The sequence below is a fragment of the Frieseomelitta varia genome, unplaced genomic scaffold, assembly GCF_011392965.1.
Source record: "Frieseomelitta varia isolate USP_RPSP 00005682 unplaced genomic scaffold, Fvar_1.2 scaffold_885, whole genome shotgun sequence".
NCBI classification, from domain to species: Eukaryota; Metazoa; Arthropoda; class Insecta; order Hymenoptera; family Apidae; genus Frieseomelitta; species Frieseomelitta varia.
In genome coordinates, this window is record NW_025110684.1 from 28,215 (window position 1) to 50,858 (window position 22,644).

Here is a 22,644-nt window from a genome sequence, read left to right on the forward strand (position 1 = left end):
GTTTGTAAATACATATGCACAATAATTACCACGTATCGTCATTCGAGCACAACACATTGAACGTAATAGTTGCTAGAAAACTAATTAAACCAAAATTTCTTAAATCGATAGGATTATGCATTGGCGAAATAATTAATAACAAACTAAACTATTTTGAATATACATAACGAGACCATTTTGACTTCGACGACGAGTTCAAGATCTGTATATAAATTGTTAGAACGTATCTATAAGTAACCTGGTCGAGGGCAGAAATCTAATGGATGGAATGTTCTGAATGCAAGGTGTCAGAGATGTGTCAGATGTCAAAAATTGAAACAACTTAAGTTTCATTTAAATGAGAAATAAAATATATTCCATAATATTATTATTCACTATTTCTACACATTCTGTACAGTAATTCACTTTAAGGGTTTTATATCTCAATATACTTTATACAAAAAGGCTACTTATAATCTAACATTAAGACATACCATAGCATGAGCGCCCTCCACCTTGCCGCTAAACGGCAGATGGGCCGCACGCATGTTTGTACTGGTATTACAGAGTCAGTCGCCAGCGAGTATAACTTCTTCCTCTTGTATCACACACCACACACTAAAATATTAAAAGTGTGTTTCTGGTGCTTCTCATTCATTACATCTTATAGTTACATTGTCCCCGATTAACTTACTCCATTTGCTTTATTAGTTGCGTTTTTGTTTCTTTCAATTGCGTTTTTGCGTTTTCTCGAGGAAAAGGAATATCGCAATGTCAAAATATAATGAAATATCTTCATTGCCTGCCGTGTCTCGTTTTTGTTTGTTTCATTTACTTTTTTCTGAAATACTCTTTACCAATAAATAAAATTATATTTTGTGAAAATATAGAATTGCAAAAAATAAAATCTGTTCCCCCGTTTTTTGATAATGTCGGTACAGAAATAGTGCATTCGGAGACTCCACAAGCAACAGGACTGTTAATTCAGATCTCTGTCCTCTAAGTACTTGTACTCAAATGTAAAACCTTCCTTTTTTCTTTGTCCCCACTTTTCATAATCAAAATAAATGTAAGTTCCCTGGAACAATTATACTTTATATGCTACTGGTTCGCTTAATACACTATTATCTATATACAAGTCGTATCATTGACGTGTTATTAATGATTTTATATTATTAACCTGTTCGTATTCTTCGTTAATCACTTTTGGTTCTTCGTGCCTCTGAAACCACATCATATATTTCGTATGAAACCTCCAACTTTGTTTCTTTAAAGCTTTTGCAGCCAGGTACTGGCCTTTAGAGCCTTCCATGTAGTAAAATATGAAGAATAATGTTTCCGTGGAAAGACGTTGGAAGAACTCCACAGTATCAGAGTGGGGAAGTTGAACCTAATACGTTAAGTACGCATGAATCAAAAGTTGAGAGGAGAAACTAAAAATTACATTACTATATATATATATATATATATATGTGTGTATTCAAGAGTTCAAGATAGCCAGAGTTGATATGTGAATTCATCAGCACATTACTTGGTACATATCTATTAGCGCATGTCAACTTTGCCTGAGTTTAAATAATGATAGAATGAATGATGTAATGATACCTGTTGATAATAAGGAGGTGTTGGACATAAATTTCTTGGTAAATATGATCGTAAACGTTCAGAATCAGACGGATGAGGCATATGGTAATAAGCGGCCTCCATCATCTGGAACTGCAGCTGATGTTCTTTCTGAAGAGGTACTGGTCCGAGAGGTGCAACGCCAAGTAGAGGAGGAATGTGTGCTTCCGAGGTGGCATTGCTGTTATTATTGTTCGCCTTAGCGCTGTCAAAGATGTTTCTGTTCGACTCGGACGGTGGTATTTCCAGACCTGCTCGGACAATTACTTGTTGGGCTATAGATTTCAAAGAGGACATGCCATCAGGAAGCTTAGGGATGAGACCATTGGCAGTGGATGGCGCTGGCGAGCAGGAATTTGCGGGCAGAGGCGAAGATCTACTGCTAACTGACGATTGTGGCGAAGAAGATGGTGGGATCGGCGTTGTCATTTCAGTTTCACTATTGTGATTCTGATTTTGTTGATTGTGCAACACATGTGTCGTCTGTATGGGCGCTGGATTGTTGTGCTGCTGCGAGATCGTTTGTGGCACATTCGAGGTAACACTAGACGCGGACGATGATGACAATAAACCATTTTCATTGGTATGAGCTGAAAATTTCAAAAGCAAATCACAACATGTTATCGTTGACGATCCTACAACGATACATTTCTTTTTCACGAGATACTTACAAGATGTTTTACTAGAGGTAGAATGGATGGCTTGTGAATTAGTATGCGAAGCAGCTACCGTAGCAAAATTGCCAGCATTAGTTGTAGCAATGTGATTACTTGTAGAACTAGGCGAGCTATGGCTAGGCGTCATGGGAATGGTCTTGCTTGGAGTGCTGCTTGATAATAAATTCGATTTTATGGTGGCAGTGCTTCCCGTGGTTGGAATGCTCGCCTGTGAATTTAATAATGGTCTGACTGCTGTTGGTTTCACAGGCTGAAATTTAAATACACAGTAAATATCATGTTCGTTGTATCATAATCATCGATACTCGTATACGTAATATATGTAATAAATCATTGATGTTGATCAGTATTTGATTTTACCTATATAAAATTACGTACCTTCGTTTTTTTGTCATTATCTGTAGAACTATCACTTGAATGATTGTGCATAGTGGAACTCAATGGAGGTGACGGTATAGGTGAAGTACCAGAATTAGTTGAGGTTGGTGTACCTCCAGTCTCATTACTATTATTACTATCTGTAGTTGCTGACGAGGGAATACCAACTCCAGACAACTCAACTTCATCAAGACCAATAATATCATCATAAATATATTCATTTTCCTCAAAATCAGGTTCTTGCGAGGATTCGATATAATACTCTACATCATCTTTTATCCTTTTAATCTGTAAACCAAATTAAAAAATTAAATAAATGTGGTTAAATTTTGGCTAATAACTCTATATATATATATATATATATATATTAATAAACTTACAGTATTAACTTCAACAGACATATTGTCCAACATGCGTAACAATGTTTCCAATTTACGGATATGGTAACGATGTTTATCGAGTTTTGCTTTCAACTCATCCATCCTATCCTGCTTATCTTTATCTAACCTTTTTTTCTTTCCAGCAAGTAACGATTCTATCTCAGACTCAAATGTATCCAGCTACATTGAAATCATCAATGCGTTTTTAGAAAATATTCTCCACTGTTGTTTAAGCATCATTGTATTTTGTTTCATACCTGAAGATTTAAAGCATCTATAGAATTTGCAAGCCAATTGCTAACTTCTTCTCGTTCTTTTTGAGCTGGATCAAGTTTTTGAGCGGCTCCCAATCCTTCTTTCGAATAAGCTTTCGTTTTTGTCTCCCTCTCCACAACTTTAAATCTTTCCATTTGCTAAAGAATATATGCATTGTACGCAATTTTAATTCCTCGCAGTTTCAATACGCAGTGTCAAAATATACTTACAGTTTCGATTAACTTTCTATATTCGAGAAGTGTACTCTTATCCTTAATTTCACCTGATGCAAGCCAGGTTTTAATCTGATCACGTAACCTCTGGAGTTTTTTGATTTCTTTCTTGAGATCTGCTTCATATTTTTCCTTCTGATTGCTATTTGTAGCATTATGAACTTTCTGCCAAATATCCTCAAATGTCTCTACACCCTCTGTTACTTTTTTAAGGCACCGATCTATCTCACCTGAAACATAACAAAGAATATTATCAATTTTGAGTGAGAACATTAATTGAATTTTTTAAATTTCATAGAAAAAGACTGTTCAATTGAAAATTATTATTGGATTTATTTACATGTAAAAAATAGCATAACAATCAATTTCTCATATCCTATACCGATTATCAGTTGTTTGCAAGTCAGTGTGTGCAAAACTAGTAATAAATCATAAAAATAGTTTACCAAGTGATACATGACAGAGAGCTTGTATCGGCACAAGCTTTGTGTTATATCTTGTACTATTGTGTGTAATGTGTCATGGGAATAAAATGCAGAACTATTTTAAAGGTTATGCTGACATAAAGAGGTAGTATGAGGCCACTATAAATACAGTACACGCAAGAAAAAATAACTTGCATTAACGAAACGTATGAAAAGTTGAGGCAGAACACAGCGGTTCATCATACTCTGGCAACCTGTACCAACTGTCAGATACAGAAGGCTTTTACACAAGAGTAGATAACGCGAGTTAAAAATAGGCTTGCCACCGATCGTAAAATACAAACGTTCAAACTGGCAGGGGACTGCAGAACGCGAGGCAAGAACGAAATCCGAGTTCGGGTATCAGCGGAGAGCCATAACAAAATTCGTAAATGTAAACATGCTGGAAACATTTTCTTCTCACCTTGCAACTTTCTCGTCGCAGCCATGGCTATGTAAACATGTGATACAATAATTCATGCATAGTCTGGACGTAATGGAAAATATACGGAACAATTTTACGGAACAAATAGTCGTTGAACTATTATTCCCTGTATAATATGGGAGGCTCGGCCACAAGATGGCTTCCGTTTTCAAATGACAACGTCCGACCGTCCGTGAACGAGGTGCGTTGCTGCTAGTTCCCTTTTTTGCGTCAATCTTTTTAATCTTGATAGTGTAGAATATGCGCTACGTCTCGTCGGAAATCGACAGCACATAAAAATACACAAAAAGTGATAGCATCAACAAATGATATATATGAAATACTGAATAAATGAGATGGTGTACTATGCATTGGCGCATTCACACATTCTACCTAACGCACATACTTAACGTATTCGTGTTCATAAACCAATTGAAATTTGGTTGAACCTTTGGACGCGTTCGCAACGATTGTGATGGAAATACTCTTTTACGTGTTACTCTGTTTATACAAATACAGATAGCCTCGACCGCTCGTACTATGAAAAATCTTAGATGTTCAGCGATACATACATTGATAAATTATTCAAATGGAACAATAACAAATGAAATTTATTCTATTCGATTTTAGATGTTGCGCATATACAACGCTCTTCACGTTGCATCACATCGAAAGTTTGTTTCGAAGAAACTTTTTCGCAAAATATTGAAATAAAATTAATAATATTTATGGGTGATTACGATATCCATTTGAAATAAAATACAACTACGACAATAATTATTATATATTTATTATATATTTTAAATATAGTTTATATCTTTTTTTAATAGCTTAATTAAAAATGGACATAGCATATGCTTAGTTTTTACTTGAGAGAAATTATAGAACGGAATGTTGTTATATTATTAACGAAAATCTTGGTATTGTTGATTTTAACGCATAAGAAATAAATAAAATATGTAAGGGAAATTAATCATCATAGATTTATTACATTTACAATTTATTTCAAAAATTCATTTGTTCACATTGTACATGAAAGTGAATTTGTATCGGTAAATTTTGTTTACAATACGACAATACATTCGACGTACGTATACGCATGTCACTGAATTAATTAAAAATCTATGATCCTTTCATCAATAATTTCTACGCACCATGCGTTGCCTTGGTCAAACGTAAGGTACAAGCAGAACGTTCTGATGAAAATCATTAATAAAAATGTTGATATGAACATTAATGTACTAAATACAGCTTACTTTGTCGGGGGCATTTGACGAAAGACTGAAACACAAAAGACACTTAGACTTTAGCTCGTAAAGAGACAAATCAAAAAATATTAAGGTTCAGATGGCTGGCAAAGGTTAAGAGTCGAAAGTGGGGATATTAAAGACACGACGGTTGGGCGTATATGAACATGTCGACGAGAAATGCCGTTGTTTGGTGTTCCAAATTTTCGCACGACAGTCGCGGTTCAGACAGTAACGCACTCGCGCTCAGATCGTACCACGTTCGTCAAGAAAGCTTCCTATATTGATTATTTCAGAACCGAATCGCAACGAGCTGCTTTTCCTTCGACGCTCTCGGCCTAACCTCTTTCATCGGAGATTACAGTGGAACATGACAAAAGGTGGCATCACTGAGGACGTGTTGGAAGCACGGATGGAGCTGTGCTCATTGATATGACGCCATTTTACTAACCTTTTCGGCGCGGATCGCGACGATCCACTTAAGGTGCTCCACTTTGTATCACCTGAAAAGCGATAAAATTTTACCGCTCAGATTTTGCGAATCGTGCAGGCTCTTCCGAAATTCGAGGCGATTCGTTCAAGCCGTAGTTCCCCGGAAGGTACGCATTTCTTGTTTGCGCTCTCTGCTATCGTTCCTGTGTGCAACAAAAGCTCACCAGCAACACTTTTTTACTGAAACTTGTTACCACGATATCCCGGTTTCATGTGTTTTCCCGTTCGTCGCACTCTGACACCCGTTTCGCTACGATAGACTGTTTTTGTGGAAACTTTGCGACTCGGGGCATTGTGAAGTGAAATGTCCATTGTGAAAAGCTTCTTGCATGTCACACTGTGTGCCCAGTTTTACAATACCTTTGTTAGTGCTATTGCAGTTCGCTGCTCGTTACTTCATCCAGTGTAGTTTAAAGCCAAGGTTTCATCTTCTGTGATTTTTTTTCTTTTTTTGTCAACATGGTGTTTGACAATTGACCTGTGGATTGTGTTTGTCTTTCACAGAGGCAATTAAAATATTTATTTCTTTAGCTTGTCTGACAGATGAAACCCTGCATGAAAAGTGATTTTAAATATTTAATTTCATAGGTATTCCTTATGTTGCAATTATATTCTCGAAAAGAGTAAAAGATCTTTTGATAAGTTCAATGTAACAGGTGGCTATGTAAATATACCAGTCATAACATTGGTTACAACGACAATGATGATTAATTTTGGCGTAAGAATGTGTTTTAAGATGTTTCTGATTTCTATTTAATAAATGTATAAGATTCAAACATTTGAGACAATAAATTTGCTAATGTTATAGTTGTTTAACCAATGTTTGTGATGACTTTTATATGTGTACGTGATCTATTAACTTGCTTTGTGAAGAGATACATTTTCAAGTATCTTCATGTTAAAATATATTCTGTATGTTGTAGGTAACACCATTGTAGTCAAGTAGTGCTATTATGGAAGATGAGGATGGTGAAAGTAAAATCATGGATATGTGGAGCATTTTGGGAAAACAACAACTTAAAGATACTTCCATTGGAAATTCATTAAAGTCGTCGATTGACAATATATACACCGATGTCATAGAAGAAGAGAAACAATTATTGCAGTATAATTCTATTACAACCAAAGATTCACCAAGCAAGAATAACACTGCAGGATCAAAAATTGTATTTAAAGGGTTTAAGAAACGTATTTTGGCACAAGCTCAAGAGACACAAACAAATACGTTAAAAAATATAGTGCAGGAACAACAGTCGCAACATTCTAATCCATTGTCCAGAAGCAGCAAGGAGAAAAGAGCGGAAATTAAACGGGGCAAAATAACGGAATATGCACAATATTTGGGTCTTCAGCCTTCGTCAAAAAATAGATGTTTAAAGTGTCAGTCATCGTCAAATTTGTGCTCTACGTTAAAACAAAGTTCATGTACTTGTAATTCCACAATGACGCCAATGCCCAGTACGTCAGAATCGTCTATAGTGCCGCATTCACCTAATTTCAAAATCACGAGGAAAGTTTATCTTTGCGCGGCATGTGGCACGTATTTTGAAAATTGGAACTTGTTTTTACACATGAGGGATATACATAAACGTCATATATGTTTATTTTGTCTTGGGATGTTTGGTCAAGCCGAGAGGCTGTCGCATCATTTAATAAAAAAGCATAGCGTTCCAGAAATGGCGTTTACGTCTGTTGATGATTTTTATGGTGCTTTCAAAGGGTCGTGTTATTTAGTTTGTTGTACATGCGAGAAAGTTTTTTCAGAAACGGATAACTTTTATAATCACTTTTGTTCGCCAACGTCTAAGCAAGATGTTACTGCTTCCATATGCACGTTATGTAGACAAACAGGTTCACACGCAAGTACATGCAGCTTGGCTGTTGAAAGCAACAAAGAAGCAAATCCTGCTTTACCAGCTACTATGCAGACAGGGATAACATCAGCTAACGTGCTTGATAAAGGTGTAAATAGTGACAATAAGACTGTTCCAAGGAAATCAATGAAAAACAATAGGTCTAAATACATGGAGGACGGTACGACGAATCAACAAAAAGTAAATGTTCACACGAAAAAGATGAATAACAAAATTGCCGTATCTCAGTCAAACGAGAGCCAAGTATTTGACGAAACGTTAAACAGGGATGAAAATTCTCAAAACGTAGTAACGCACGATTTAGTTAAAGATACTGTTTCAGAGACAATAATGGAAGTCTCAAAGTATATCGAAGATTCTTCTCAAGGGAAGGAAGGATCAAATGAAAAAGAGATTTGTCAAAGTAATTCGAAGTTAAATTCAACCGACTCACCTAGCCATAATATGCCATACGATAGTGTAACAGAAACTATTATGGAAGTATCACGATGTACAAATAACGTAGAAGAGTTTGATGACAAAAGTAAGAGAGAGAATATAGATGTAGTTGATACGTTGAATACCTCTGACAACTCAGAAATAAATTCTAGCGAAATGCCTAAACTCGATGCGAAAGCTGTAAATAGCTCGATCGAAGAGACCAATATCAAGGCGGACAATGTTAATTCTGTAAATCAAGAAACAGAAGAAAATGTAATCAAAGAGAAACTAGAAGACATGTTAAAAATGGACGACTCTAATTCTCACGAGTCTGAGAGTCCCGCGCATAGTCCAGTTAGCCGATCGTTATTTAGCCCGCAACATGAATCGCACGTGTCCGATCTTCAGCCCAAAGAAAAAACTTGCGACAATGATAACAAAGAGAATTTTGACGTACCTAACGAATCTCAGTCTTCTGTGTCATTCAACGCTACTAGTGAAACAACTTCCGATAGGAGTTTAGTCATAAAGATATGTACCAATAGAAATTCTCAGTTTTCTGTCGCAACTCGTAGGGAAAGTGCAGAGGATAAGGACATTGATAAGAAGGAGGAAGAAAACAACAACGCGGAAAGTTCACTAACAGAGGAGAAAGAATCTGATATTTTTGAAGAAGAAAAGGACAATATCGCTAGTTATCAAGTGAACGACGAAGACAGCGATTCTGATAGTTTGAAATTAGCGGTAGTGGACAATGTCGCTGAAGAGACCGAGGATATCGAAGAGACTAGCGAGCACAGGGCGGTAACAGGAATCGAAATCGAGACGAATATAAGTATCGAGAGTAATGAGAATCAGGCTGAGATCATTGACGAGAAAACAACAGTCGATGTAGATACGAGTGGAAAAGAGGATGAGAAAACGAAAGAGGATGAGAGTGAAGAAAATCACGCGGAGGGTACAGTATCACAGTCCCAGATGCAGCCAAGCGATGGCATAATATTGGCTGGGGAGGATGTTCCTTGCATCGATCTTAACGTTGACGGCACTTTAGATAGCATAGAGATAGAAGATTTACTGAAACGTTGTATAGAAGCAGCCAGCCCTTTCTGCGTCTATTGTAATCACGCACGTCATATAGCAGCGAACGGAAAACAATTAGGATTGCATATGCTCGCAGAACACAAGTTTCAACCTCAGCATCCCGCCATAATTATCCAGCCGGAGCAGTTTATCGCCAGAGTGAAAAAGTCCCTCGACGAGTTAGACTCTTACTTCTTTAATTTAGATTCTTACAGTAGCACAAACGGTACATACAATATTCCAGGCGTGAGAACGTACGAATGCTTTCATTGTAGATTTCATTCTGCCATACACAAGGAACTTTATCTGCATAACCGGAAGATGCATCAAAAGACAATCTTAATTTGTATAATGTGTAAATCCACTTTCTATAGTTATAGCGAGTTACTTTGTCACTTGTGCCCTGGAATATACTCTCCAAATATCAACGTCAGGTACAGGTGTTGTCTTTGTCCAGTGGCAAATCTTCCATCCGCATTTCGATTGATGGTACACCTGCGCAAAAGGCATCACGCGTGCGACGTTTGCTTGGAGTCTACCGGGAATCAGCAGCGTCTTTCGAATCACGTTTGGAAGCACAAGCTCCATCACCTATGCTACAGATGCGGCATTGCATACAGAAACAAACCGGACATTACCAAACATTTATTTTGGAAGCATGGAACGGAGAGCGTACTGTGCAAAAAATGTCTACAGAAGAAATGGCCACATATCTATCACTTTTGCATACCACCAACAGCTTTCGTTTGCGAGGAGTGTGGCTCTAGTTTCTCGCGAGCAGTCGCTCTAAAAGTACACAAGAGGTTACATTCCGGAGATCATCCGTATTCTTGTAGCGAGTGCTCCGAGCGTTTCATTTCTCGAAAACTGTTGGCCAAGCACGAAGACGCTCATAAAGAACCGCCGGTGATCAGCGCAAACCTGCTGATGGACACGATGAGTCAGCAACCAATGATCAACGAGGAAAAATTGGACAAAGAAACGGTAAGCGTGATCGATGGCAATGTGGCTGTTGCCGAGTCGATGAAAGACGTCAAAGAGCCTGTGAAAAAAGTAGTCGATGTTTACGATCTGCCACCGTTGAACTTGTCCTCGGACAGTGACACAGACTCCGAAGAAAAGAAACCCGAGACCAAGGAACCGGAGAGCGTCGAATTGGTGAAATCAGCCGAAGAAAATGCAACGTCCTCCGTGGATCAAGCAAAGTCCGTTTCCTCCGAGCCTGTCGTAGACAACATAGTAGAGGTTGAACAGAATGAGGAAGAGAAGGAGCAGGGAGCGCAGATCATGGACGGTATCTGGGATAATTTCAAGAGCTACACGGCCAGCTTAGAGATGAAAGAGACAACCAGCAACTTTGCGATCAAAGAGTCGGAGCCAGAAACCGACGTGGCGTTCTTAAGGAGTATAGTACTGGCCGATCACGATTACTGCGTCGTATGGTCGGACAAAGAAACCGACAAAGACGCAGAGTCTTCGGCGTCGAAAGCGAAAGAAGACGCGGTAAACTCAAGCGGGGACCAAGATTATTTAAATAAGGTGGAGAAGAGCCCGTTGGACTCTGGCAACGATATACAAAATAGCAATGCGGACGACCCAAATGGGAAAAAAGCGAAAAGTCCGAAGAAAAAGAAACAAGGTGGTAGTACATCGTCGAGCGATTCGTCCAGCGACAGCGATTCGAGCAGTTGTTCCTGCGGGACGAACTGCAGCTGCAGCAGTTCGTCTTCCGGTAGCTCTTCTAGTTCCAGCAGTAGTTCCGACTCGGACAGTTCCACCTCGGAAGGTTCTCCGAAGAAACAGTCGAATCGGAAGGAACGGAAAAAGGAGAAAGAAAGCACGCAGGAGCCGGAGGCTCGGTACGCGAAATCGGAGAGCAAGGAGATCTCTCCGGAGATGAAGAACGGATCTGCAACGGTGCCGATAGAGCCAGTTTGCCCGCCGCAGCTCTCGCTGAAGGAGTCCGATCTGGAAACCGAGGAGACAGAAACGGACGAGGACTTTTACGACGAACATCCTCAACAGCTTGCGAACAAACTGCTCGCGGAGAAGCGAAATCAGCTGATGCTATTGGCCGCGGTCGCCCCTGCATCCACAGAGTCGGCGATCCCGTTGAACAACGGGTTAACGGACACGGACACGGCGGTTCCTTCTCCGGATCCAATTCCTGTTACCACAGAGGAAGATCAGTCGCAGCAGCAGCAGCAGCAGCAACCACAACAGCAACAGCTACAGCAGAAGAAAAAAGTGAAAACGAAGAAACGAAAGAAGGGAGAAAAAACGAAACAGCGTAACTCGACGCCAACGGTCGAGTCCATTAAACTAAACATTCCTAAAGCGTTTTACCAAAAGAATCCGGGTTATTCGGCGTCGTCGCCGGTGTTGATGCAATCGAACGTGTCGACAAACGATGTCCACGCGATGAACGCGACCGTTGAATCGCACGGGATGGGAGTAACTGGTCAAAGTATCGGTGGCAGTGGTTCCGAGGCGGAGAGCAAACGGTCGTCGAAACGGAAACGAGTACCGAAACGATTCTACGGTGACTCGAGCGACGACGAGGCGGAGAAACAGCCGACGGCGAAGTGGAGGAAGATTGAGACGGCGGCACCTTCTTTCGCGGCAGTGCCAACCGTCGTCAAATCATTACCACCGAGACTGCCTTTCGGCGGTAAGAGCATGGCTTACAGGTCGCTCGAGAGCCAATCGGAGAACCTAGCGATCGCTGCAGCGTCTGCGACCGAATCGGAGGAACCTGCGGAGAGCAGCAGTGATTCAAGCGACACCGAAGTAGAATCCAGCCAACAGATGCAGACACATCTGTCGGCTGGCAACCCGTCGGCCCCGGAACGGCCGGTTAACCTGTATTGTTATTGCCAGTGTCCGTACGACGAAGTGTCAGAGATGATAGCTTGCGACGCCGAGGATTGTCGCATCGAATGGTTTCATTTCGAGTGCGTCGGTATCATGGTACCGCCGAAAGGCAAGTGGTATTGTCCAGACTGTCGAAAGAAACACGGTATCGTGCAAAACAGCGAGGACTACTTTGACTGATAGCGTCGGATAGCGTCTTGAATGTGTGGTAAAATTTCGTCTCTAGGCACATTTGGCAATGGGTATTCAATTCTCTCTGTCTCTTCTTCTTCTTCTTCTTCTTCTCTTCCTTTCTTCTCCTTCTCTGTTTATTTGTCCATCTATCTATATCTTTTTCTTTCTCTTTTAAAGCTTTTTATGTAATTTAACGAGAATAATATGTTCGAAATGTAAAACGTTGCCCGTTTTTGTTGGCTCGTTTTATTTGTCAGTTTGATCCATTCTATAGAAGCTTGAGATATTATAAATTTTTAAACACTTTAAATGCTTTATGAACATAGATGCAGCATTGAAATATTAACTCTATGTTAAATGTCTTTTTATGCACGCAATGCGTAATATAGTTGTAGGTATTATCTTATTTTTTTCGTTGAAGATAATTAATGAATTTTCAATAATAATATTCATATTCAATACTAGTAATCATGTAAGATTCATCCGATTAATAGTGTTGAATTATATTGTTTAAACGTGAATTGACAGATAACGGTAAAAGAGAGACGCAGAGAGAATTGAATTGCCCATCTCTATTCCCAACATTTTCTTTCTTTCTTTCTCCTTCGTAAACAAACGAATCGATACACTGTTCCACGTTGATATTTTTCTTAAAAATACGATACGATAATGAAAAAGAAAAAAGAAGAAAAAAAAAAACAAAAAACGTTTGTATATAACTGTAAATACGCCTTAGAGTTTATAACAAGGAAGTAAGGTTTTTTGTGTACATTTGTTTGTACTTCTTTTAAATGACAAAAAGTGCGCGATGTATAAATTTAGTGTAGCCGAATAGGCAAGTAATAGCGTTCTAAAGCGAAATTCTAGGCTACGTCGTAGAGCGAAGAATTCTCAAAGCCTAGCGTGAGGGGAGGGCTGTGTTTTCATCAATTCAAAATTGCGATAATCACGGTTGATACGACTGTCGGCACTGCTGGCGGTGTCTGTGTCCCCATTAGATGATCGCATTTTTTTTTTCCGACCATCATTTTGTTTCTAATCTTCTCCGGAGATAAACTCGAATTATTCTCGCTTAAACCATCGCTATCGCCGTCGTCATCGTCATCGTCATCGTCATCGTCATCATCATCGTCATCGTCATTATTATTTTGTTCCTTTCTTCTATTTTTTTCTTCTGTTCCCTTTATTTTTCATTTTCTTGTGTTTCTCGTCGCTTGAATTTTTCAAATTTTCACAATTGTGCTACGCGTTCAGATTTTGTTTCTTTCTCCCTCGCTCATTTTCTCCCTATTTTTACTAATGTACCTACAGCGAAAATTGAAATTCCTTTGGTTGTATTTTTTTCTATCGTTCCGTTGCGCTTCATGTTTTAGAATAAATAAACGAATTAACTAGCGAATCTTTTATCGTTTTTCCAGTCTAGTTCTTAGTTGTTTCTTTTTTCGTGATAGCTCTTCTGCCAGCAAACATTTTCAAGGTGATTGTACAGCTGTAAGCACTTTGTTCAAATCAGTCCAGTAAAACGCCTGAAAATTTCTTTCCATCTATCCTTTCCTGTAATATCTTCTAGATCATCAAAATCCAGTGAAATGCAAGTGTGCGATGAAATGCGATTATACGTATTACACGTATGTATATCTGATCGAGAAAGAAAACAATTCCGTTTGTCAAGAAATATTAAGTTTACTATTTATATTATTAATAATATTATTATTAATAATTATATCGAAATTGTTTTATTACGTACGTGAAATCAGCCGTAATTTAACAAGAATATAAGAAGAAATAAATGATCATCGGTCACAGTTAAAGGAAGAACATCCGTTTTTACAGATTGAATTTATCTTTATCCTTCGGCCGATTTGATTGTTCAACAAAAATCTTATGGTCGAGTCTGTCAATCGCTGAAACGTTCATTTTTATTTTAACGCTTTAAAGGAAGAAACAACATATGCGTTAATGTACATGTTTAATAGAAACTCGCAGTACATTGTAATGGTAATAATATTAGTAATGGTAATAATAATCAACGTTAATGTGCCAGAAATACAAATAATGACAGGTTAATTAATTATCGTCAGCCCTCGTTTCCTCTGGCAATTCAATACCCATGATGTCCGCGACGAAATCTTTGTAAGATATCCTCTGTATTATAAAAATAATAATACATTACTTTCGGCGAGCCTAAGTGATGATTTTTATTTTTTTTTTCTCTTCATACCAATTTATTCGACATTTCCATAGCTATGTTTCACTATAATCTATACTCGATTTCGTTGATTACGCTAATCTTTAACAAGATTACTTGTTTCAAAGAATTTAGTTTCATTCGTTCAAAAAGCTATATGTCAAATAAACTTAAAATATTTCTCTAATTATCGAAAGTTGATTAAATTTTTAAATCGGAAGTTTAAACATAAAAGCAACAGAAATAACAACAAAGTTAGTTGTTAATAATTTATCATTTGTGTATCATAGATCGATACTTTTGCATTTTTTTCATTTTTAATTTAAAACATTGTTTTCTTACGAATCTGATCAGTATGAAGTATTTTGTGCAATTAATTTCTTTTGTCGAAAAATGTTTTATATGCATGTTGATCTATTTTTAATGCTCAATATAAGAAAAAATAAAATTCAATTTAATTCTTAACTGTACCTCTGGTAGGAAAGAGAAGTCAATGGGTTTCTTTTCATTACGTTCATTGTACGTTTCATTCTCGTCAAAACCAATGAGAAACTTCGTATATGTAAATGCCTCTTGGATCGTCAATGGTTCTCCTACAAAAAAAATTTATTCAATGCCGAAATAAAAATGCACTTCAATAGAATTGAAATACAAGCAACTTCTTAATGATAATGATTGGACATTTTCCAAGAGAAATGCATAAACCAACCAAAGGGTATAGCATTTTCCACTGAAAATTCATCAGGAACTTCTCCAAACAATATTCTCACAAATTGTTCCCGAGTTAATACTGGGTTCTCTTCTTGCAGAGGAGGGATTTGATTTGGATTTGCAAAGGTTTGAAAAGCTTCTTGTATTTGATGCAGAGAAATCCCGAAAGCTGGACGGTGGTTTATATAAAATTTGACGAAATCCTCGAATTTAATTTCTTCGATTATGTGGCCGGTCTCCGCGTAATCTCTGTACGAGATCTCACCCATAAGAATTTCTATCTAAAATATTAAATGACTTTATGTTAAGAAAGATGGATCAATTAATCTTCTGATAAAGTGTGGGTTGAAAAAGGGTTTCGATTTAAAAAAAAAATTATTACTTCCTCGTTGCTAGGATAATATCCAACGGCGCGCATGAGATTTGGTACTTCTTTGGTGCTCACTGTATCAGATATTACTCTGGGAGCTATTACGTTCTCACCTTGATGCAAGATTTGAGCATAATAAAACAGATCTTTTATTTCATTGATGAACCAGCCTTTTTCGCCACCATCTATCAAACAATAATATGGTGCAAGACCTTCGCCTCCTAACTGCGCTAATACATCGACAGACCTGATTGCGAGGCATAATAAAATATATACAACAGCAAATAATATAGCAAAAAAAAGTGATGAGAAAAAAGAAATATATTTACGAAATATTTTTACAACAGAAAAATTGGCCTATTATCGTACATATTACATCTATTATCGTACATCTATTATTCAAGCGATAAACAGATATGTCAAAGAAAGCAATATTGTTTTTCTTAATTAATTACCGCATAAAGGAGAATATTTAATTTCTGAGTATGGTGAGTATGTTGAGAAATACCTGCGTTTTATTTTCCACATCAATACGCAGAAATCGTTGTAACCAGAAGTGAATAAAATATTTCCATCATAGCTAAGGCAGATGTTGGTGATCTAGTAAAATAAAAATTCCATACAATGAAATATTTTAGACGTACGTGTACAGAGAGTTTTGTAATTCTGATATACGTGGTCATCCCGTGAACAAAATCAAATATATTTTTTATAATACTTGTTATAATTAGAAATTGAACACATACATATATTCTTAATGTATTTAAATGTGAGATACTCTGCATATACAAGTATGTACATACATACATGTGGATAATACATCAACTTCAGAAAAAATTAGCTCTTATTAATAGAAATTTTTCAGTTACTGATTTGATTAAAATTAGAATTTTTTTATTACAATATAACTGTAAGATGTTGTTTACCTTATATGGATGTCCTACCATTCCTAAAATCTTGTAAGGATTCCCATCAAAAGGAAGTATTTGAAGACCTATCTCCTTATTAGTTGCAAATACCATGTATTTACCAGTTTTATATTCTTTATCGGTTAATACCTGTAACGATGCTTTGAATTATACATAAAATAATGATTTTTTTATCAATGAAACTAAAATTTATATGACTCACTATGATCCAATTTGGTGACTGACTCTTACTTTGAAATATTTAACCGGTGCATCATAAAGCGGTCCCAAAAATGTTCCTCGGATTATTTTCGTTATATCGTTTAGCAATCTGTATTTGTACTAGATAATGAAGATGTTATATGTCTAATAGATACTGTATGAAATGTATATAATATATATAACAATTATCTAACTTAATTTAAAACTTTTACGTATGTAAAAGTATTATATGATGTATGTAGATCCCTCTTAAGAGTGATTTCCTAAGTAAATACTTAGTTGCTAAAATCACTCCCTTCTCTACCAAATATGAATACGACAGATATGAAATCTAACAAAGTTTGTCTTAATTTAAATTGTAGAATCGATTAAAAATATACAGATTACTACTTCGGAATTAGAATACATCAGAAATCCTTCGGCACCCAACTCGGGATACCAAGCAAGACAAAGAGGAATAGCTTCATTTTCAATTTGGTAAGTGTTAAGTATCTTCAAACCAGGAGAAGGGAATGGCCCACTGCAAAGTACAAAACATTTCTAGAATCCTCTTAATTACGTTATACATTATATATATATATATATATATATATATATATATATTTTTTTTTCTATATTATGTCCAATTTACCTATTCTTAAGATCGTATTCAATTAGATCCCGGTCGTCTCCTATTGAAAATAATCGATACACGACGCTTTCGGTAGTAGCTGGCCCGAAAAGTATATCTCTTATTGTTCCATTGTGAGAACGATATTTTCCAACAAAATCCCATAAATGAGAGCTTGAGGAATTGCGGTTCCTTTTAAATACTGCTACCACTGACGTGTCATCCTAAAAGAAAGTTATACGTACATATATATGTTTGGAAAAAAGGTTTTATTTTTCATCAAATTTTTTGACAACAGGTACAATGTGTTTTTAACACATTATACTAATATATTTGTGCCACATACATATTTATATAGAATAAAAAGACAAAGAAACTTTAGAAATTGGACATCTTCCAAAGGTAATAAATAGAAATATATACCTAACAGGTATAAATTTTCATTACAAATAATGTAGGTATTATATTTTGATATTTACTGCATAAGCCATGTATTCTTCGCACTCTGTGAAAGCGAACTGCAATATCGATTGTGTTGAATGTTTGTAAGGATTTTTATCAAGAGGTTCTAAAGTGATGGGATGCAACATCCAAACCGTTCCATTTTCAAGGCCACATGCTACTAAATCACCTACGTTAAAATGTTTTACATTGAAAACGGATTCCACCTCTATAAAGATATAAAGTGTATCGGTATGTAAAATATGTACCACTGACGAAAGATTTACCTATTGGTGAATATTTCAATGCCGTAACAGCGGTCAATTTCTCGTGTCTCTCTGGACATGTGATATAAATTATAGTTCCACTCTTCACTTGATCATCCAATAGCAGACGAAAATCTGGAAGAGGTGGAGTATTTCTGCGCACGACACACTTACGTTTCTCATAATCGTACAAAGAGACGAAACCTCGCACGTTACCGGTCACTATAAAATTGCTTGCGAATGAAAGAACGATGTTGCGAAAAATTATAATTTTATAAACTTATAAAAATGTACATATATAGATTATGTACATATAGATGTACATATAGATTATATCGCATAGTGCATGTACACGATGAAACGCTATTAGCGTAAATACCTTCGGGGATGTGCATCCAAACTGCTGACGATAAAGTTCGAATCTTGAAAGATAAATCGACATTTCAACGTGGGAATTTCTATTAACGCAACTGTTCCATTCGAACAACCTTCACGAAAAGTATTAAAAACACTATAGATTTGATTTCATCAATTATTGATTCGATAAAATTTAGTAAGTAAAATCTTTTTTGTCAAATTATCTAATGCTGTGCAAAAACCATGAATATTATTATACTAACCCTACAAACGCATGTATAATAGATAAATTAAATATGTAATGTACGAATGTAAAAATTATAATGATGTTGAATAAAAAATGTAGGTAATAGTATTTACTGATAATGAAATTTTCAGTATAAAAGGGAGCATTTTGAATAGTAGCATCGGTAGGCGCGGGAGGTAATTTTGTAAATGCTTGTTGATTTTTATTATCATTCCTAAACGTTTCTTCCAAATATACAGTCATTGTCGATGGAACTTGTTCACAATATTTCGTCGATTCTATCTTTTCGATATATCTAACTTTTTCCTTGCAAATATGATCTTTTAATTTAATTTCCAAGTCTTTTTCTATTTCTTCTTTATATTCGAAATCTTCTTCCTCTTCCTCTTCTTCGTCATCAACTGCAAAGTGAAACTTATTATTCTTTATTTCTCTCTACTTTTATTTTTTATCCCATTAATGCGCATTATCTACGTTACTATGATAAAAATCTGAACTAAGAAATAACCATGAGTTAATCGGATTTAAAAGTAGATAATTTAACAAGTTTACTCGACTATGATAGATAATTTAACAAGTTTACTCGACTATGACCAATTAAATACCTAAATACGACTAAAAAATGAATAATTTTGGAAATAGAGGTATTTTACATTAATAATAAATATGAAACTTACATTTAGATTCGCTGGGTGTAAACGCGGGAGCCAGTAACGCAGATGAAAGATCGAAACTTATCGATCGTATAGAATCCAAAAATTGGTGCCGACACCAATAAAGTATTTTTAGATTAAAATCATAAAAGTTAATGCGCCCGTCCGAGGATCCTGTTACTATCATCCTAAAATTTTGTACACGTTAGGAAAATTTCTTTATTATTACAATAATATAAGAATACTTGGGGAAAGTAAGAAAATTCTATTTACGATTGTAAAACTATGCTGTACGATAATTTTTAAAGTTTCATATTTTGTTGAACAGTACACAGATATACATACTCGTATATAAAATAGATATTTGTCAGAAATAATAAATTCTTAATCAGGAATGAAAATTATTTGTACGTTCTTAATATTGAAAAGTGTTGAATACCTATCGTGATGTAATATCACCGTAATATTGCTGTTCATCAACTGTACAGACTTGATGTACTCCCTATTGTTAATCGCGATTTGATTTTTACTTCTTTCAGCAGAAATGTCCCAAACTAAAACGTATCCTGTGCGTAAAAATTGAATAATTAAATTTTTATAATGCAGCCAAATTTAAGATGTATCCCAATAACTTTACAGCTATATAAACAATAAAAGAAATAAAAATACCGTTTGTTGTTGCTGTTAATACCCGCTGTGTTTTACTAATATAACAAGAGCAATTGAAGATTCCGTATCGTCGTACGTTGCCTAAGATTTGTGGTATGTAATATTTTAATTCCTCTTGTTCCTAATTCATAATAATTCAAAAAATTGTTAATGCATCTCGTTATTAAATTATATCGAATTATGTATTTCAATTTATCGAAGATTCTTTGTTATAAACATGAAAAGAATGTGTGTGCATAGAAAAAACATTGGTGTACTTTGATTTATATCATATGTTATATGATTTATTACTTAGATATATTATACTAACCCACTTAAAGAATGCAACACTGTAATCGGTAGTTAAACAGAATTCCTCTGAACAATCTTCATTGAAAATTATTTCCTTAACTTTATTTGAAACAAGCTCGATTAACTCTACAAAAGCTAAAAGTAAATGATTTTTAAAGCTAAAAGTAAATGATTTTTTCAGCCAACTTTAGATATTTATAATTTAGTTTAAACAAAAATGAATAATAAAAATGTTGACATTAATATTAAGTTAGTATAACACAATAGATAAATAGAGCCAATAAACGATACATATGTATATGTAATTAACCATTAGGTTGATCTTTCCCGTATGTCCACAACCAAAAATGAACCTTTTGATGAAATTCATCTCCAACAGTTACTATGTACTTAGCATTTGGACTAATCATAGCAGCAACTATTTCTTTGTCACCATGTGGATTAAACAAAGTACAGATTGGCGTACTGGAATACGAATAATGATAACAATAACAATGTTATATTGCATTTAATTTGCGTTTGTTACTAATATATTTAATATATTTTGTAACACATTAGTAATCTCGTCGAATTTTAAAGGAAGATATTCAAATTTCGCTGTGCCGAACTTTCCTAATTTTTATACAAAAATGTAATCATAATGTAATCATACCATAATCATGGCAAATTTACATAATCACTTTGAAATATTAAAGATCGGATTTTATAATCAATCAAAAATTCATAGAAACCAAATAAAAAATAGAGAGAGACGAAGTTGAGAAAAGTATCCCAAATTTCGTCTGTATTACTTATCACGGTTAATTAGATTAAAAATTGAAAAAAGCTTTTTTTGTTGTATTTCCAGAAATTACCCAGTTTCGGTATCCCAAACAACAACTACACAATCATCTTCAAAATCTGCAGACAATAACCATTTTCCGTCTCTTGATGTAGATAAAGTTTTCACCGTATTCTTCTGCAAATATTCACTGTATTTTGTATTTCGAAAATTAGCTTGTAAACGAAGAATAAAATACAAATATAATAGATGAAGAACAATATATACATGGCCTTGAAGATTTATTGCTTCTTTAGTTTCATAGTTGTAGATTATTACAATATGTGAACAAGCATAAGCGATGATCGTTCGATTTTTCGTAGTTAAATTTATTAGAGGTGTAACTGAATTTATTCCGAAGGACCATAACAATTTCTGTATTTAGAGAAATGGTAGGTTCAGATTCAATTTTTCGTAATATGTATATTTTTACATATATACATATAATTAAAAATTTTTTGAATCATTTGAAATATATTGAATATATATCATATATTAAAAAGTCTTTCAAAAAGTTTTAAAACATTTATATTCAATATATGCATAAACTATTAATTAGAACTTACAACCAATAACATAATTGTGTATATATATATGTATACTAGTTTAACATTTCTAAAAATAACTTAACGATATATATATAAATGACTGCATCGCTTACGAAAGGACAGAGATTAAAATCAGTTTCTTCCTTTTTGTTAAACGTTTTCATCTTCGTCTCTTGTGCATTCTCAGAATCTGTAGATTTCTTTGACAGCGATGATGTCAAAACATTCGTAGCCATTGTAATTGATTCGTTCTTTAAAAGTTTTCAATTTATGATCTGAAATTAGCAAATAATAGTATTTTGCATGTATATAGTGTAAATGTATAGTTATATTTGCATGTATATAGTGTAAATATTATAGTTATTATTAGACAATATTTATTATTACGGATATAACTTTGAACTTCTAATACAAATATAAATCTCTGCTGCATTATTAATCTGATAAATAAGTAAGCTTTAAAAAGAAATTCACGTGTAACAACAAACATTAAGTAATAAGATCACGAATGTGAGAAAAAAAAGCATCATATATTATACTTTAAATAAAACTTCAATACGTGGCAGTACACCTCATCTTCTATCTTTATGTATTATTGCGTGCAATTGCATCACAAATACCTGAGAGAAAAAAAATGATCATAATTTCAAATGAAGTTGAAGCGGTTTTGAAATATTCAAGACATAATTTTAAACAATCTCGTAATTCGTATAGCATGGTGATGAATCGATAAAATAAAAAAACAATAAAACTTATTAAAATTGTC

At 35.2% G+C, this 22,644-nt stretch overlaps 3 protein-coding genes and 1 long non-coding RNA gene across 9 annotated transcripts; 1 reads left to right on the top strand and 3 right to left on the bottom strand.

Moving 5' to 3' along the window:
- Positions 1-327: 327 nt before the first annotated feature.
- LOC122537063 (CCR4-NOT transcription complex subunit 3) lies at positions 328-4,966 on the bottom strand. Of its 3 annotated transcripts, none has more exons than XM_043669973.1 (9): positions 4,414-4,966; positions 3,523-3,755; positions 3,295-3,450; positions 3,038-3,217; positions 2,658-2,945; positions 2,274-2,529; positions 1,585-2,192; positions 1,160-1,369; positions 328-1,057 (listed from the first exon to the last, which is right to left on the bottom strand). In XM_043669973.1, the coding sequence occupies exons 1-9, from the start codon at positions 4,436-4,438 to the stop codon at positions 959-961; spliced, it is 2,055 nt and encodes a 684-aa protein (XP_043525908.1). In that variant the 5' UTR covers positions 4,439-4,966; the 3' UTR covers positions 328-958. The 3 variants fall into 3 exon arrangements, with proteins under 3 accessions (XP_043525908.1, XP_043525910.1, XP_043525909.1); XM_043669975.1 differs by lacking the exon at positions 4,414-4,966 and adding an exon at positions 3,972-4,354; XM_043669974.1 differs by lacking the exon at positions 4,414-4,966 and adding an exon at positions 3,866-3,896.
- A 434-nt stretch (positions 4,967-5,400) lies between these two features.
- LOC122537062 lies at positions 5,401-6,000 on the bottom strand. The gene is made up of 2 exons (XR_006308538.1): positions 5,918-6,000; positions 5,401-5,694 (listed from the first exon to the last, which is right to left on the bottom strand). It is a non-coding gene; the product is annotated as an uncharacterized LOC122537062 (long non-coding RNA).
- A 32-nt stretch (positions 6,001-6,032) lies between these two features.
- LOC122537056 lies at positions 6,033-14,765 on the top strand. 4 transcript variants are annotated; one of them, XM_043669962.1, is made up of 2 exons: positions 6,033-6,144; positions 7,076-14,765. In XM_043669962.1, the coding sequence occupies exon 2, from the start codon at positions 7,106-7,108 to the stop codon at positions 12,581-12,583; it is 5,478 nt and encodes a 1,825-aa protein (XP_043525897.1). In that variant the 5' UTR covers positions 6,033-6,144; positions 7,076-7,105; the 3' UTR covers positions 12,584-14,765. The 4 variants fall into 4 exon arrangements, with proteins under 4 accessions (XP_043525897.1, XP_043525895.1, XP_043525896.1 ...); XM_043669960.1 differs by lacking the exon at positions 6,033-6,144 and adding an exon at positions 6,148-6,259; XM_043669961.1 differs by lacking the exon at positions 6,033-6,144 and adding an exon at positions 6,678-6,740.
- LOC122537042 (cilia- and flagella-associated protein 251-like) lies at positions 14,530-22,633 on the bottom strand. Its single transcript, XM_043669933.1, has 22 exons — positions 22,418-22,633; positions 21,992-22,153; positions 21,559-21,705; positions 21,365-21,468; positions 20,817-20,975; positions 20,530-20,668; positions 20,220-20,340; positions 19,990-20,116; positions 19,575-19,738; positions 18,989-19,298; positions 18,673-18,804; positions 18,315-18,526; positions 18,066-18,217; positions 17,608-17,810; positions 17,367-17,496; positions 17,007-17,096; positions 16,773-16,904; positions 16,355-16,446; positions 15,859-16,093; positions 15,475-15,757; positions 15,237-15,358; positions 14,530-14,722 (listed from the first exon to the last, which is right to left on the bottom strand). Exons 2-22 carry the CDS (start codon positions 22,112-22,114, stop codon positions 14,645-14,647), a joined length of 3,255 nt encoding a protein of 1,084 aa, XP_043525868.1. The 5' UTR covers positions 22,115-22,153; positions 22,418-22,633; the 3' UTR covers positions 14,530-14,644.
- Positions 22,634-22,644: the final 11 nt, after the last annotated feature.